Source organism: Salmo salar, chromosome 01, assembly GCF_965601325.2.
Source record: "Salmo salar chromosome 01, fSalSal1, whole genome shotgun sequence".
Classification (NCBI taxonomy): domain Eukaryota; kingdom Metazoa; phylum Chordata; class Actinopteri; order Salmoniformes; family Salmonidae; genus Salmo; species Salmo salar.
Window position 1 is genome coordinate 106,624,009 of NC_138291.1, and position 15,875 is coordinate 106,639,883.

At 45.3% G+C, this 15,875-nt stretch overlaps 1 protein-coding gene across 1 annotated transcript; it reads right to left on the minus strand.

Annotated features, from left to right (window-relative positions):
* Positions 1-541: 541 nt before the first annotated feature.
* LOC106577180 (galectin-related protein-like) lies at positions 542-15,412 on the minus strand. The gene is made up of 5 exons (XM_045687202.2): positions 14,783-15,412; positions 14,112-14,195; positions 13,890-13,978; positions 10,166-10,352; positions 542-8,928 (listed from the first exon to the last, which is right to left on the minus strand). The coding sequence occupies exons 1-5, from the start codon at positions 14,813-14,815 to the stop codon at positions 8,785-8,787; spliced, it is 537 nt and encodes a 178-aa protein (XP_045543158.1). The 5' UTR covers positions 14,816-15,412; the 3' UTR covers positions 542-8,784.
* Positions 15,413-15,875: the final 463 nt, after the last annotated feature.

Below are 15,875 nucleotides of genomic sequence, written 5' to 3' on the forward strand. Positions count from 1 at the left end.
ACAGTCATAATTTAAATACTGATCATTTTGATATCATGGATGGTCAGTCCTTTCATTTTGATATCATGGATGGTCAGTCCTTACATCCAAAGCTTGGTCTATGAATTTGAGAGTGGTTACATTTCTGCAGCTCCAGCCCTCAGATGTTTATTACCAAAACAGTGGTGGGGTAACCTCTTATTGCCGATTGCTTCTTTAACCCATTCCACTGCTCCTCCACATAACTGCATAACTTCCTGTCTGTAATCACTCAGTGACTGCGACAAAGGCATTTGTGTCTGTCAGGCAAGACGTCAAATGTCAAACCAGCGGACTCTACCCTGTCTCCATCCCTTTGTCTCTCTCTCTCTCTCTCTCTCTCTCTCTCGCACTCTCTTGCTCTCCCATACTTATTTTATGCACACTCTATCTCCTTCCTTTCCTCCTTCCTCTCTCAGCTTGCCAGGGGCAGGACACAGACTCCCTTGTTTTCCTGATGGCTTGTTGTCAAGAGCTCCATACTGTGGTTCAGCCTGTCAGAATGAAACACATTGAGCACCGGCACATTCCAAGATGACACGTTTATTGGTCTACAAAGTAGTTGTTTTAACAAAAGCATGGGAAAAGAAAACGTTTGAAGAGGAAGAGAGCACAACTAGTGGAATTACTCCTTTAATGCACACAAACAAAACATGCTCTAATGCAAAATGTTAAAATTCTCCATGAATGACTCAATTTGGTTTCATTCAGTTAGGAAATAGTGTATAATAAGTCTGCGTGTCCCAAATAACACACTATTCCCGACATAGTTCCCTACATTTGACCAGTTGAAAGTAGTGCTCTATATAAAGGAATAGATTGCCCTTTGGGACACAGCCAGAGTTGTATTGCTCCTGTGGGACTGGTTATATGCAGGATCCTCTGTTGAAAACCCAGAATAGAGAATGAACCTGTTAACCAGGGATCTTCTTTCCTGAGTCAGTCAGTCAGACAGAAACAACCCTTTACATATTGTAGCAGACAGGCTTCTTTTACACTTCATAATAAACAATAAACTTCTCATCCTAACTCCTCATCTGATGTCAATTGGTGAGAGAACAACTTGGTCAGAGTTAACTTTATAGATGTCTTGTAATTCAAAAGTGTTCATCTTTTAGTATTTAATAGGCACTGTTTAAAAAGGAAAATGACCTTGTTCTTGACTCTTTAGAAATGAAAAGGGAAACCGATTGTACACACACAACATCAACAACAGCACAACCTAACCTACATAGGACACTCCATAATAACTACAGTTTGCTTTTCCAAAAAAGCTATAATAATTACTGCATCCCAAATGGCACCCTATTCCCTATGTACCATAGTGCACTACTTTGAACCAGGGCCCATAGAGCTCTAGTCAAAAGAAGTGTCACTTGTAAGGAATAGGGTACCATTTGGTACATAACCATTGACTTGGGCCTTTTCCTTCCAACAGCAGTGTAATGCTTCACTAGGTTATAACACAGCTGGTAGAAAGAACAAAAAGACATCACATATTTTGACAAGTCTAAAAACAAAAACTAGGAAAACCTATAATCTTGGCTTCTCAGATATACAATATGCTCACATAGTACTTGTTTTCAACAACCAGACCAGGGTTCAATTACTACTTGAAATCTTTCAAAAACGTTCAGAGTTTGCTCTAGTCTAGTCTGCCTGGAGTGCCTGATGGGCGGGGCTTGCAGTCCGTGTGACTATTCTATTGGTTCCATTGTGCCAGTCGAGCCAAGATAAAGTATTTGAAACGATATCAAATAGTATTTCAACCCAGGTCTGTCAACAACACAAGCGTACCGAAACGCTTTGCCTATAAAGCACTTATAGACACATTCTCATGTAAAAACCAAACCAACAAGGCCATGTTCAAAATATGTACAAAGTCCGAAGGCATGTTAACATCAGATTATAATCAGGGAGCAATGACATTCAGTTCAAACCAAAAGTCTTCCATGTTTTTCTGCTGTTTTTCTTAGGCCAGTGTAGGTCAGAGTAGGTTGAATGGTATTGGTGTTGTGGCAGGCTGCAGCTGTAGACCCAAGGGCTGAGTTCAAACAAACACTGCAGGTATTTCACATTGTGGAGAAGTCCTGGTAGCTCCTGTGTTCCAGCAATACACCATCTCATTCAAATCCAATCACAGTAACTAATTTCAATCAAATCCAAACCTGATTTCTTCCAATTACCATTGACTGATTAATCAGTATTTATGCAGTTTTTTTATGGCAAAAGACCAATGTAACATTTTGTCTGTACTGCATGTTTGCTTGAATGCCAGTCCTATTAGAGGAGTTAGGATCATGAGACACAGAGTCACAAAACAAGCCTTTCTAGGGGCTTAGTCAGTAGGATGCACCATTTACTAGGCTGTTGCAGATAGAGATATGAGGTAATGACAAGTTACCATTTCCTATTTCACATTACAGACAGACATGACTGTTATACACAATGTATTTCTATGTTAACGTTGTTGTGCCCCTCCGGAATAAGCCCCCGCCCCATGTTGTGAATCAGGAAGTCTTTGTGTTATCTCCCTCCCCCGTTCTTCCTGGATATGCAGCGCCATGGGAGTGAGTGACCTCTCAAGTTGACCCCTGGACCACAACTGACAGGCTGAACCACAGGAGAGATGCTAGAGTGACATGTAACAGGCAGAACCACAGGAGAGATGCTAGAGTGACATGTAACAGGCAGAACCACAGGTGAGATGCTAGAGTGACATGTAACAGGCTGAACCACAGGTGAGACGCTAGAGTGACATGTAACAGGCAGAACCACAGGTGAGATGCTAGAGTGACATGTAACAGGCTGAACCACAGGAGAGATGCTAGAGTGACATGTAACAGGCTGAACCACAGGAGAGATGCTAGAGTGACATGTAACAGGCTGAACCACAGGAGAGATGCTAGAGTGACATGTAACAGGCTGAACCACAGGAGAGATGCTAGAGTGACATGTAACAGGCTGAACCACAGGAGAGACGCTAGAGTGACATGTAACAGGCTGAACCACAGGTGAGACGCTAGAGTGACATGTAACAGGCTGAACCACAGGAGAGACGCTAGAGTGACATGTAACAGGCTGAACCACAGGAGAGATGCTAGAGTGACATGTAACAGGCTGAACCACAGGAGAGACGCTAGAGTGACATGTAACAGGCTGAACCACAGGTGAGACGCTAGAGTGACATGTAACAGGCTGAACCACAGGAGAGATGCTAGAGTGACATGTAACAGGCTGAACCACAGGAGAGATGCTAGAGTGACATGTAACAGGCAGAACCACAGGAGAGATGCTAGAGTGACATCATGTATGACATTATTAAGCACTAGAACACGTCTTATTCTGCCTCTTGGTTTTAACCACAATTTGGTCGTTTATACATAGATGTATTATTAGGTTATTAAGTTAGGTCTCTTAAGGATTTCCAATGTGAATTATATAGGTCTACTTATTTTCCCATGGGGCAACTGGATATTTGTTTGTATTTAAAATGAAGTAGTTTCACGAGGGATGTTTTCCAACTCACTACAGCCAGAAGTTGTGGTTTCACGAGGGATGTTTTCCAACTCACTACAGCCAGAAGTTGTGGTTTCACGAGGGATCGTTTTCCAACTCACTACAGCCAGAAGTTGTGGTTTCACGAGGGATAGTTTCCACTCACTACAGCCAGATCAGCACCGACAATGAAATCAGCCACCCGAAACACACCCAGACTCAGCCTAATATAACATTAAGGATACAATACTGTTGAGGTCAGTGCATTGGGCTGGTTCATTCTCTCTCTATGTCCTCCGTATTGCCTTCCTAATAGCCTACTGTAGTTTCCTTACGGAAATGAGTGCCTGTCATGCAAAAAAAAAGAAGAAAATTCTCTATCTTAGTACCTCAGAAAAACCCTGTGTGACCATCCAGTAGAAAAAGACAGAGAGGAGGATGTTATTGCTCTCTTACAGAAAAGACCTGTGGATATGAAGCCTACTGAACATCCCACAGAATATTGTCATGGATTGCCTACTGTAATGATGTTCTGAGACTGAACGTCTGATATAGCACACACACATTCATTACCAAACATTCACTATCCCCCCATGCTGAATGTAATGCACTGTACAGGGTTCAGTCAGTGCAGTGGCCTATCTGGGCAAAACCAAGGAAGGGTCCATTTGAAGCACATTACAGTGGTAAACCAAGGAAGGGTCCATTTGAAGCACCTTACAGGGGTAAACCAAGGAAGGGTCCATTTGAAGCACATTACAGGGGTAAACCAAGGAAGGGTCCATTTGAAGCATCTTACAGGGGTAAACCAAGGAAGGGTCCATTTGAAGCATCTTACAGGGGTAAACCAAGGAAGGGACCATTTGAAGCATCTTACAGGGGTAAACCAAGGAAGGGACCATTTGAAGCATCTTACAGGGGTAAACCAAGGAAGGGTCCATTTGAAGCATCTTACAGGGGTAAACCAAGGAAGGGTCCATTTGAAGCATCTTACAGGGGTAAACCAAGGAAGGGTCCATTTGAAGCATCTTACAGGGGTAAACCAAGGAAGGGTCCATTTGAAGCATCTTACAGGGGTAAACCAAGGAAGGGACCATTTGAAGCATCTTACAGGGGTAAACCAAGGAAGGGACCATTTGAAGCATCTTACAGGGGTAAACCAAGGAAGGGACCATTTGAAGCATCTTACAGGGGTAAACCAAGGAAGGGACCATTTGAAGCATCTTACAGGGGTAAACCAAGGAAGGGTCCATTTGAAGCATCTTACAGGGGTAAACCAAGGAAGGGACCATTTGAAGCATCTTACAGGGGTAAACCAAGGAAGGGACCATTTGAAGCATCTTACAGGGGTAAACCAAGGAAGGGACCATTTGAAGCATCTTACAGGGGTAAACCAAGGAAGGGACCATTTGAAGCATCTTACAGGGGTAAACCAAGGAAGGGACCATTTGAAGCATCTTACAGGGGTAAACCAAGGAAGGGTCCATTTGAAGCATCTTACAGGGGTAAACCAAGGAAGGGACCATTTGAAGCATCTTACAGGGGTAAACCAAGGAAGGGACCATTTGAAGCATCTTACAGGGGTAAACCAAGGAAGGGACCATTTGAAGCATCTTACAGGGGTAAACCAAGGAAGGGACCATTTGAAGCATCTTACAGGGGTAAACCAAGGAAGGGACCATTTGAAGCATCTTACAGGGGTAAACCAAGGAAGGGTCCATTTGAAGCATCTTACAGGGGTAAACCAAGGAAGGGTCCATTTGAAGCACTGTATATGACTACAACAAAGAAAATAAACACCAAACAACCAACCCCTCAACCTTCAAAGTTATCATGACTTAAAGGTGCTACACCCCCAGAATCCCATTTCCCCCGTAACATGGAGACTCACAACTGAGCCTTTTACTTTCTGTTTTGGTCCAGCAGCTTCAAACAGCTGGAAAAACGATATATGTTTTATTATTGAACATATGTTTAGCTACACCCCTCAAACTCAACACTGGACCTCCAAGCCAGTTCCACTGCTTTTTGTTGGGACACCAGGTGGGTGATATTAATGATCAGGTAGAACAGACAACCAGCAGGCTCCGGACCTCGTAGGGTCAGAGGTGAATACCCCTGCCCTACACTATTCAGTGCTTGTTTTCTCACATAAACAAATTGAGCGAACAGTGTAGAATTTTTTTAATCAAGAAATTACAGAGTGATTTCTACATTGGCCACTTGACCAGATTTTAAATAGATAACACAGCCACAAAGTCAAAACAGCTTTCCCATTTTGACAACAGATGCCTCTCCAATGGGAGAAATCAATAGGCAAATATCACAGCCAGGTAAGTAATACTGTGAAACACTATCATTCCACTATTATAATGCCATTTAAAAAAAATCCTGTGTAGCACCTTTAATCCAAAGTCCCTCCCTACTCATCTACAACTCAGAGCTGACTCGCTTCCAACAGGAAATACGCATCCCAAATGGCACCCTATTCCATACATTGGGCCCTGGTCAAAAGTAGTGCACTTAGGGTCAAACGTGTCTTGGGTTAAAGTTAGGGTCAAAGTTGTGCATTATGTAGGGGCAACCGAAGAATGAGCGCTCCCTCCAACAACTAAGCCCAGTAAGAGACAATATAGAGAAGGAGAGATCCAACAACTAAGCCCAGTAAGAGACAAGAGAGAGATCCAACAACTAAGCCCAGTAAGAGACAAGAGAGAGATCCAACAACTAAGCCCAGAGAGGAGAGAGATCCAACAACTAAGCCCAGTAAGAGACAATATAGAGGAGGAGAGATCCAACAACTAAGCCCAGTAAGAGACAATAGAGAGGAGGAGAGATCCAACAACTAAGCCCAGTAAGAGACAATAGAGAGGAGGAGAGATCCAACAACTAAGCCCAGTAAGAGACAATATAGAGGAGGAGAGATCCAACAACTAAGCCCAGTAAGAGACAATATAGAGGAGGAGAGATCCAACAACTAAGCCCAGTAAGAGACAATATAGAGGAGGAGAGATCCAACAACTAAGCCCAGTAAGAGACAATATAGAGGAGGAGAGATCCAACAACTAAGCCCAGTAAGAGACAATATAGAGGAGGAGAGATCCAACAACTAAGCCCAGTAAGAGACAATATAGAGGAGGAGAGATCCAACAACTAAGCCCAGTAAGAGACAATATAGAGGAGGAGAGATCCAACAACTAAGCCCAGTAAGAGACAATATAGAGGAGGAGAGATCCAACAACTAAGCCCAGTAAGAGACAATATAGAGGAGGAGAGATCCAACAACTAAGCCCAGTAAGAGACAATATAGAGGAGGAGAGATCCAACAACTAAGCCCAGTAAGAGACAATAGAGAGGAGGAGAGATCCAACAACTAAGCCCAGTAAGAGACAATATAGAGGAGGAGAGATCCAACAACTAAGCCCAGTAAGAGACAATAGAGAGGAGAGAGATCCAACAACTAAGCCCAGTAAGAGACAATATAGAGGAGGAGAGATCCAACAACTAAGCCCAGTAAGAGACAATATAGAGGAGGAGAGATCCAACAACTAAGCCCAGTAAGAGACAATAGAGAGCTTTGATGGAGTACAATAGCTCCCCTAGGCACCATGTGATGTCCGTGTGCCCCATTCTTGCTCTCCTGGCTCGGTTTCGAGAGGGCGAGAGAGAGAGAGAGACAGAAAGTGGCATTGGGCCATAGACATGGGGCAGTGTGTTGTTAGAGGCATATCAGTGATGTTGTGGTAAATAACAATACGTAGGTAAACTGATCCCTGTTTGTGGTGAGTAAAGTAACGCTCTATATATTTTCAAAGCATTATTCTGCAATAGGTGGGTAAATGCTTACGCAGAATACAAAAGGTGTGTAAGCTGCGATCACGTGAATTTACCCTCCACTAAACCACTGAGTCATATGACAGTTATTGGTGAACAGTAGTATCTCTGTGTGTTGATGAAGTGGTGGGCACTGATCCAAAATAGTGCACTAAATAGGTAATACACTCTTAGAAAAAAGCCTTCCAAAAGGGCTCTTCTGCTGTCCCCATAGGAGAACATTCTGGTTCCAGGTAACACCCTTTTTGGTTCCAGGTAGATGGCACCTTTTTTTTCTAGAAGTGTAAGGTGCCATTTCAGATGCGGAAATTGGTTGAATCAACGTTGTTTCCACGTCATTTCAACAACCCAAAAAGTATTTGTGATGACATTGAATCAATGTGGAAATGTTTAAATGAACCAATCGTTCATCACTCTTAAATAAGCAATGTAAACGAAGCTCCAAATGAACTATACATTCTATTCACTACCATGTAGCTCTATGTCAGTGCAATATCTATATCTACAGGAGGAGAATGGTTGCAATGAACTGAAATTGTGAGTAAGAACCACCATTAATACACAGTTACAAGACATTTCAATCAAAAAGCTGCTACGGTACATCTTGCTGAGACTCCACAATATATTTCCCTTTCCAAATGGCACCCTATTCCCTACGTAGTGCACTACTTTTGGCCAGAGCCCAATGGGCCCTGATCAAAGTAGCACACTATATAGGGAATAAAATGCAATTTAAAATGCAACCTCTGTATGTAGGTCATTGAGTTAGGATGCCAATAACCATGACAACCAACCAACCAATAAAACCCAATTCAAGAACAGGGAGGGAGTGCAAAAATGGAAGCTCCCATAATATTGAGCTTGTCAACCCCACGAAATAACCCTCATTTAGGTGATAAATGGTGTTGATTCCTGAGAAACCTCCTGAGAATTGTAGGATTTCTCCACATGAAAGCAAATACTTCTTGGTGCTCTACGGTTGTGTCCCAAATAGCACTCTAGTGCCCAATAGTGCCCCAAAAGCAGTGCACTATTACATTTGGAATAGGGCCCCCTCTCTCAGCAAAATCCTCATAGGATGCTTGGTAACCATGAGCAGGCGTTTATATTGTGAGATCCCTGACACACACAGAACTGAGGAAGAAAACAAAGGAATTCTTTCAGAACAAAGACACGCAGAGCTGCGTTACATTGCAACCATTCAACCAACAATTAGGAAGGTCACAATAACGTCAGATCTTGGTAGAGACATGACAAGATAAAAGGGAAAGAAGAGGAGTGATGGCAGAACCAAACCGGGATGGCGAGGCCTTTCCAAAGCGCTAGGCCCACTGTCGCTGCAGTGTTGCATTGTGGGTATTGTAGTAACAGGTGTGTGTGTTCACCTGTATTGAGTTCTTGTTGTGTCACACACAGGCATGGCAGCTGGGATGGTTAACCTAGCTTGGTGATCTGTAGATCCCCTTCTATCCTCACTGTATCGATGGACGGCAAAGATTTCACTTTGTGAAAAAAGTCAAAGAGCGGGTTTCCGTCCACAAATATCCGGAAGCGCGTGTGCTCGCAGTGGATCTCGATCTGGATAGATGGAGAGAGATGGAGAAAGAGAAAAGGCAAGGAGAGAGAGAGAACAGGATAAAACACCCCATTTCTAAACCAAGTCACATTATGTGGCCATGTGGTTCTTTCTCCAAATGAAAGAGAGCTTGTTAGCTTTTACATAACTTATCACTTATGACATCTCCGACCCTCATCCTCTGACATCTCCGACCCTCATCCTCCGACCCTCATCCTCTGACACCTCCGACCCTCATCCTCTGACATCTCCGACCCTCATCCTCTGACATCTCCGACCCTCATCCTCTGACATCTCCGACCCTCATCCTCTGACATCTCCGACCCTCATCCTCTGACATCTCCGACCCTCATCCTCCGACCCTCATCCTCTGACACCTCCGACCCTCATCCTCTGACATCTCCGACCCTCATCCTCTGACATCTCCGACCCTCATCCTCTGACATCTCCAAACCTCATCCTCTGACATCTCTAAACCTCATCCTCTGACATCTCTAAACCTCATCCTCTGACATCTCTAAACCTCATCCTCTGACATCTCTAAACCTCATCCTCTGACATCTCTAAACCTCATCCTCTGACATCTCTAAACCTCATCCTCTGACATCTCTAAACCTCATCCTCTGACATCTCTAAACCTCATCCTCTGACATCTCTAAACCTCATCCTCTGACATCTCTAAACCTCATCCTCTGTCAAATGTGTGACTGGAGCAACCTGCTTTACACTAAAACCACAACAAGGAACAATGTGTGTTCCTTATCACTGGGCTATATCTTTACTGAATCATATTACAGCAACTAAAGACAAGTCAGAGAGGGGTAGAGCGAGGGAGTGTATGAGATAGAGATAGTGGTGGAAGGCCAATTATCGTGAAGTTAAGACCCTTGTTAACGTGGCCCCATAGGGCTCTGGTCAAAAGAAGTCTACTAGAAAAGGGATGTGGTGCCATTTGGGACAAGTTGGATAAGAACGTGAAGTGTTCTCGGTACCCTGAAGGGATGGTCGGGTTAGGGGTTAGAATTTAAAAAGAGAGTGGAGTGTTATGGTATCTTGAAGGCCTGATCCAGTTAGGGTTATGGATTAAGGGGTAGGGGTTGGGATTAGAGGTTAGGGGTTGGGATTAGAGGTTAGGATTATATTTTAGGGGTTAGGATTAGAGGTTAGAGATTAGGATCAGTGTAACAGGTACCCTGAAGGGCTGGTCAGGTTAGAGGTTAGGATAAGTGTAACAGGTACCCTGAAGGGCTGGTCAGGGATGAAGGGGAAGTAGTCGATAGACTTCTCCTCCTCGCTCCATTTTCCCGAGACGCGGGAGTTACGCAGAAACTGGCGCTCGGCGAATCGAGCGCTGAGTTTCAGGGCCACATCCGGCTGTGGTTCCTCCTTCTCTGTGCCGCGGCCGCAAGTCAGGCTGACGTCAAAGCTGAGACAGAAAGAAACGTAGAGAAGAAAGAAGAAATAGGTGTCACTGTGCTGGTTTAACAATATCCCTTTTTACCCTAGGTAACCTGTCCCTTAGTGGGAGCCCTAGGTAACCTGTCCCTTAGTGGGAGCCCTAGGTAACCTGTCCCTTAGTGGGAGCCCTAGGTAACCTGTCCCTTAGTGGGAGCCCTAGGTAACCTGTCCCTTAGTGGGAGCCCTAGGTAACCTGTCCCTTAGTGGGAGCCCTAGGTAACCTGTCCCTTAGTGGGAGCCCTAGGGTAACCTGTCCCTTAGTGGGAGCCCTAGGGTAACCTGTCCCTTAGTGGGAGCCCTAGGGTAACCTGTCCCTTAGTGGGAGCCCTAGGGTAACCTGTCCCTTAGTGGGAGCCCTAGGGTTAACCTGTCCCTTAGTGGGAGCCCTAGGGTAACCTGTCCCTTAGTGGGAGCCCTAGGTAACCTGTCCCTTAGTGGGAGCCCTAGGTAACCTGTCCCTTAGTGGGAGCCCTAGGTAACCTGTCCTTTAGTGGGAGCCCTAGGGTAACCTGTCCCTTAGTGGGAGCCCTAGGGTTAACCTGTCCTTTAGTGGGAGCCCCAGGGTAACCTGTCCCTTAGTGGGAGCCCTAGGGTTAACTTGTCCCTTAGTGGGAGCCCTAGGGTTAACCTGTCCTTTAGTGGGAGCCCCAGGGTAACCTGTCCCTTAGTGGGAGCCCTAGGGTTAACTTGTCCCTTAGTGGGAGCCCTAGGGTTAACCTGTCCTTTAGTGGGAGCCCCAGGGTAACCTGTCCATTAGTGGGAGCCCTAGGGTTAACTTGTCCCTTAGTGGGAGCCCTAGGGTTAACCTGTCCTTTAGTGGGAGCCCCAGGGTAACCTGTCCATTAGTGGGAGCCCTAGGGTAACCTGTCCATTAGTGGGAGCCCTAGGGCAACCTGTCCTTTAGTGGGAGCCCTAGGGTAACCTGTCCTTTAGTGGGAGCCCTAGGGTAACCTGTCCTTTAGTGGGAGCCCTAGGATAACCTGTCCCTATGGGGACAATGGTAATGGAGCCCTAAGGGACAGAGAGGGGGGCCTATAGGGACATGGTGCTGTAGGGGACATAGAGGAGGGCCTATAGGGACATGATGCTGTAGGGGACATAGAGGAGGGCCTATAGGGACATGGTGCTGTAGGGGACATAGAGGTGGGCCTATAGGGACATGGTGCTGTAGGGGACAGTGCAGGGCCTATAGGGACATGGTGCTGTAGGGGACAGTGCAGGGCCCATAGGGACATGGTGCTGTAGGGGACATAGTGGAGGGCCTATAGGGACATGGTGCTGTAGGGGACATAGAGGAGGACCTATAGGGACATGGTGCTGTAGGGGACAGTGCAGGGCCCATAGGGACATGGTGCTGTAGGGGACATAGTGGAGGGCCTATAGGGACATGATGCTGTAGGCGACATAGGAGGGCCTATAGGGACATGGTGCTGTAGGGGACATAGTGGAGGGCCCATAGGGACGTGGTGCTGTAGGGGACATAGGGGAGGGCCCATAGGGACATGGTGCTGTAGGGGACGTAGGAGGGCCCATAGGGACATGGTGCTGTAGGGGACATAGTGGAGGGCCCATAGGGACATGGTGCTGTAGGGGACGTAGGAGGGCCCATAGAGACGTGGTGCTGTAGGGGACATAGAGGACCTATAGGGACATGGTGCTGTAGGGGACATAGTGGAGGGCCCATAGGGACGTGGTGCTGTAGGGGACATAGAGGAGGACCTATAGGGACATGGTGCTGTAGGGGACATAGGAGGGCCCATAGGGACGTGGTGTCTGTGTAGGAGAAACACCACATAAATGTTGTCATTATGTTTTGCATCTGGAGGAGCAGCATGTTGACATCTGCCATGAACTTCCACATAAATATTGTGCGCCAGGCATTTAAAACTGATGTCACTAAATGTGTTTTTAAACTGACCATTAGTTTCTATTGAGGCCTATAAAGGACACACCCTAAAATGTCTCAACAAGCACTGTGTCCCGTCCCAACTGGCACACTATCCCCTTTGTAGCACACTACGTTTGATGAGGGCCAATGTAGCCCTAGTTGCCTACATAGGGAATAGGGTGCCATTCTTGACAGACCAGCCCTGCCTTGCATTATGAAAAAGCCCTCCGTTCTCAACACACCCACCCACACAGTTCTCCATGTTTCCTCTTCACCTCCCCCAGGCTGTTTCTTTGCCTTCTGCCATGCTGCTAATAATAAACTATTCTTTTGAACTTTTTCCTTTCTGAGCCTGTGTTCGATTCTGTCTTTTACAATACATGTTCTCTCTCCTTATTAGGCTAGATTCACATTCTTCAGCAGACATAACATAGAAAACACAGCATTTCACCAATTAAACATGTAATACACAGGTCCACAACAATTCATTCTGTAGACTACATTCTTACAGAATCAGATCTCCACCTAAAATGGAATGGGACTTACAATCTAATGAAAAAGCAGTATATGAAAGATAAGAAGTTGGTAATGACATTCATTCAGATAAGCCAGGGTGCAGTTGACAAATAGACCTAGTTAGCTCCAGTCCAGAGTGCCTTCTCTTCTACAAGAATAAGTTGAAGGCTCAGCATCAGGAAGCTGCACGCAACGACATGGACCAGAGCTAAGACCTAATGAGTGGAGGTTATATCGCCCTGGACCAGAGCTAAGACCTAATGAGTGGAGGTTATATCGCCCTGGACCAGAGCTAAGACCTAATGAGTGGAGGTTATATTGCCCTGGACCAGAGCTAAGACCTAATGAGTGGTTATTGTTTTAGCCTGCCTGTCCAACGACATGGACCAGAGCTAAGACCTAATGAGTGGAGGATATTGTTTTAGCCTACCTGTCCAACGACATGGACCAGAGCTAAGACCTAATGAGTGGAGGTTATTGTTTTAGCCTACCTGTCCAACGACATGGACCAGAGCTAAGACCTAATGAGTGGAGGATATTGTTTTAGCCTACCTGTCCAACGACATGGACCAGAGCTAAGACCTAATGAGTGGAGGATATTGTTTTAGCCTACCTGTCCAACGACATGGAACAGAGCTAAGACCTAATGAGTGGAGGATATTGTTTTAGCCTACCTGTCCAACGACATGGACCAGAGCTAAGACCTAATGAGTGGAGGATATTGTTTTAGCCTACCTGTCCAACGACATGGACCAGAGCTAAGACCTAATGAGTGGAGGATATTGTTTTAGCCTACCTGTCCAACGACATGGACCAGAGCTAAGACCTAATGAGTGGAGGTTATTGTTTTAGCCTACCTGTCCAACGACATGGACCAGAGCTAAGACCTAATGAGTGGAGGATATTGTTTTAGCCTACCTGTCCAACGACATGGACCAGAGCTAAGACCTAATGAGTGGAGGTTATTGTTTTAGCCTACCTGTCCAACGACATGGACCAGAGCTAAGACCTAATGAGTGGAGGTTATTGTTTTAGCCTACCTGTCCAACGACATGGACCAAAGCTAAGACCTAATGAGTGGAGGTTATTGTTTTAGCCTACCTGTCCGGCTCCAGATCAACAATGCCCATGACAATGACCTTCTTCCCCGGCCTCATACCACCTCTGATGCGGCCGCTGAATGGCACCTTCTACGATTGAGAGACAATATTTTATTTTAAATCATCACATTTAAACCATCATCACAACACATAATGTGGACAAAGAAAATAATACTGGCATATATATTGAATAACGTGGATGTTTCAGGATGAATCGTCCCACCAGAAGCCGTGCAATGTCCTCCCTATCCGGCGAGATAAGCCCGGGGTTCCCGAACGAATCGTTGTGATGGTCATCTTCAGTATTCTTCAAAACCACCAGAGACAAAAGGGAAATAAAAAAACAACGTATTGATCAGGTACAGCCTAAATGATAGTAGCCTACTCAATGGGCGGAGTAGCCTAACGTTTTAAAAGGCTGCATATTGCTCTAGATGTCTTCTCTGCATGGTCCTCATGTCGCTATTCAACAATGAAAAGGTGGGGAAACCCATGGCTGTCAAAACATCTGTCATGTTTTAGACTAGAGCGGGTAAGACCTGTGAGAACGGTCGGTCATTACCACCAACCCGCACATAGACAGCCCACATTGTAAACTGATACCGAGAAGTAATGCACCGTATCGGTCAAACGACCTAGGTGAGCACCACACAGAAACATGTTATCATGCAGAATCATTGAATTTGTTCAGCGCCCACAACAGAGGTCGACTCGGGCTGTGCTTGGGAATGCACAGGCAGCCTATTGCCATATTACTCCACACAATAATACAAACTTCATGATGACGTTAATTATAGCTCTCCACAAATGACACGCTTCAACGTTTTACGTACAGATACAGAAATCAACAAATTCCGAGCAAACCGCTGTTTTCCTGAAAATTGTAGTACTCACTATTGCGTCCTTTTCCGTTGCCGACACCGCCATCTTGACTTGTACAGAAGACCATAGGATGCTTATCAGAAGAGAGGCAGCCCGGGCAGTCCTCCTCTCCTGGAATGTGTCAGCGTCGTGGCAGCAGTGACTCAGTCAACATATTTCTAGCTGTCCACACTCACACTCCACATGCAGCGAAGAGTGGAATTACCTACGGTATTCACGTTTAGGACTAGGATACGTCTGGCTGGCTGAGGCTGCGTGTTGTAGTATACTATGTCTAGGCTGTGTTTATCCGCTCTGGAAATGGGTGGATAGTCTTTTTATTTAGCTGACGTGTGCTTTACAATAATAAGAGGGGCTTTGGTAATCCCCGTCTGTTCGTGAACGGGAACGAGCCAGGCTAATCAGATTCTTAATTTCCTACAAAGAACCTTCACCTAATTAAACTGTACCCCCATAAAGTGGGGGCACTTCTCTCATTCGATTCTAATCTTGAGTTAAAATATTTTGTATATCTTCGTTCCTAGACTAATTAAAGAGGCCTGGTATGTGGTAGGAGCCTAGGATAGAAAATGTAACCATTTGGGATGATAATGATAGTGAACAAAATGTGGCGCTAAAGAAACCACCGACCTGATATATAAATCTAGGCTATAAGAGTACAGCTACTTTTGTTCTTGAAAATGTAACCTTCATTTAACTAGGCAAGCCAGCTGAAGAACAAATTCTTATTTACAATGACAGCCTAGACCGGCTAAACCCGGACGACGCTGGGCCAATTGTGCTCCACCCCATGGGACTCCCAATCACGGCCGGTTGTGATACAGCCTGGATTCAAACCAGGGTGTCTGTAGTGACGCCTCAAGCACTGAGATGCAGTGCCGTAGACCGCTGCGCCACTCGTGAGCCTAAAGGGCTTTTTGATTCTAAATACTAAGTTCATTGAGAAATATCCTACTTTGTTGGACACCATTGAGCTATAATAGCATGTTTCCACTCAATAATTATATAGAACATTATTTGCCTATGCAAATCAGGAGGGCATGTTCAAATTGTCAGAGGGCTCCTTCTGTGGCAGTTCACGGTACTACAAATACAAATCCTCTAC

What these genes read in the sequence shown, in the direction of transcription:
- LOC106577180 (XM_045687202.2), bottom strand. Translation starts at nt 14,815, where the DNA reads ATGGCGGTGTCGGCAACGGAAAAGGACGCAATA. An exon ending in AGGACATTGCACGGCTTCTG is followed by an intron (nt 13,979 to 14,111) that starts GTGGGACGATTC and finishes TCTCAATCGTAG; the next exon opens with AAGGTGCCATTCAGCGGCCG. An exon ending in GTTGATCTGGAGCCGGACAG is followed by an intron (nt 10,353 to 13,889) that starts GTAGGCTAAAAC and finishes TTTCTGTCTCAG; the next exon opens with CTTTGACGTCAGCCTGACTT.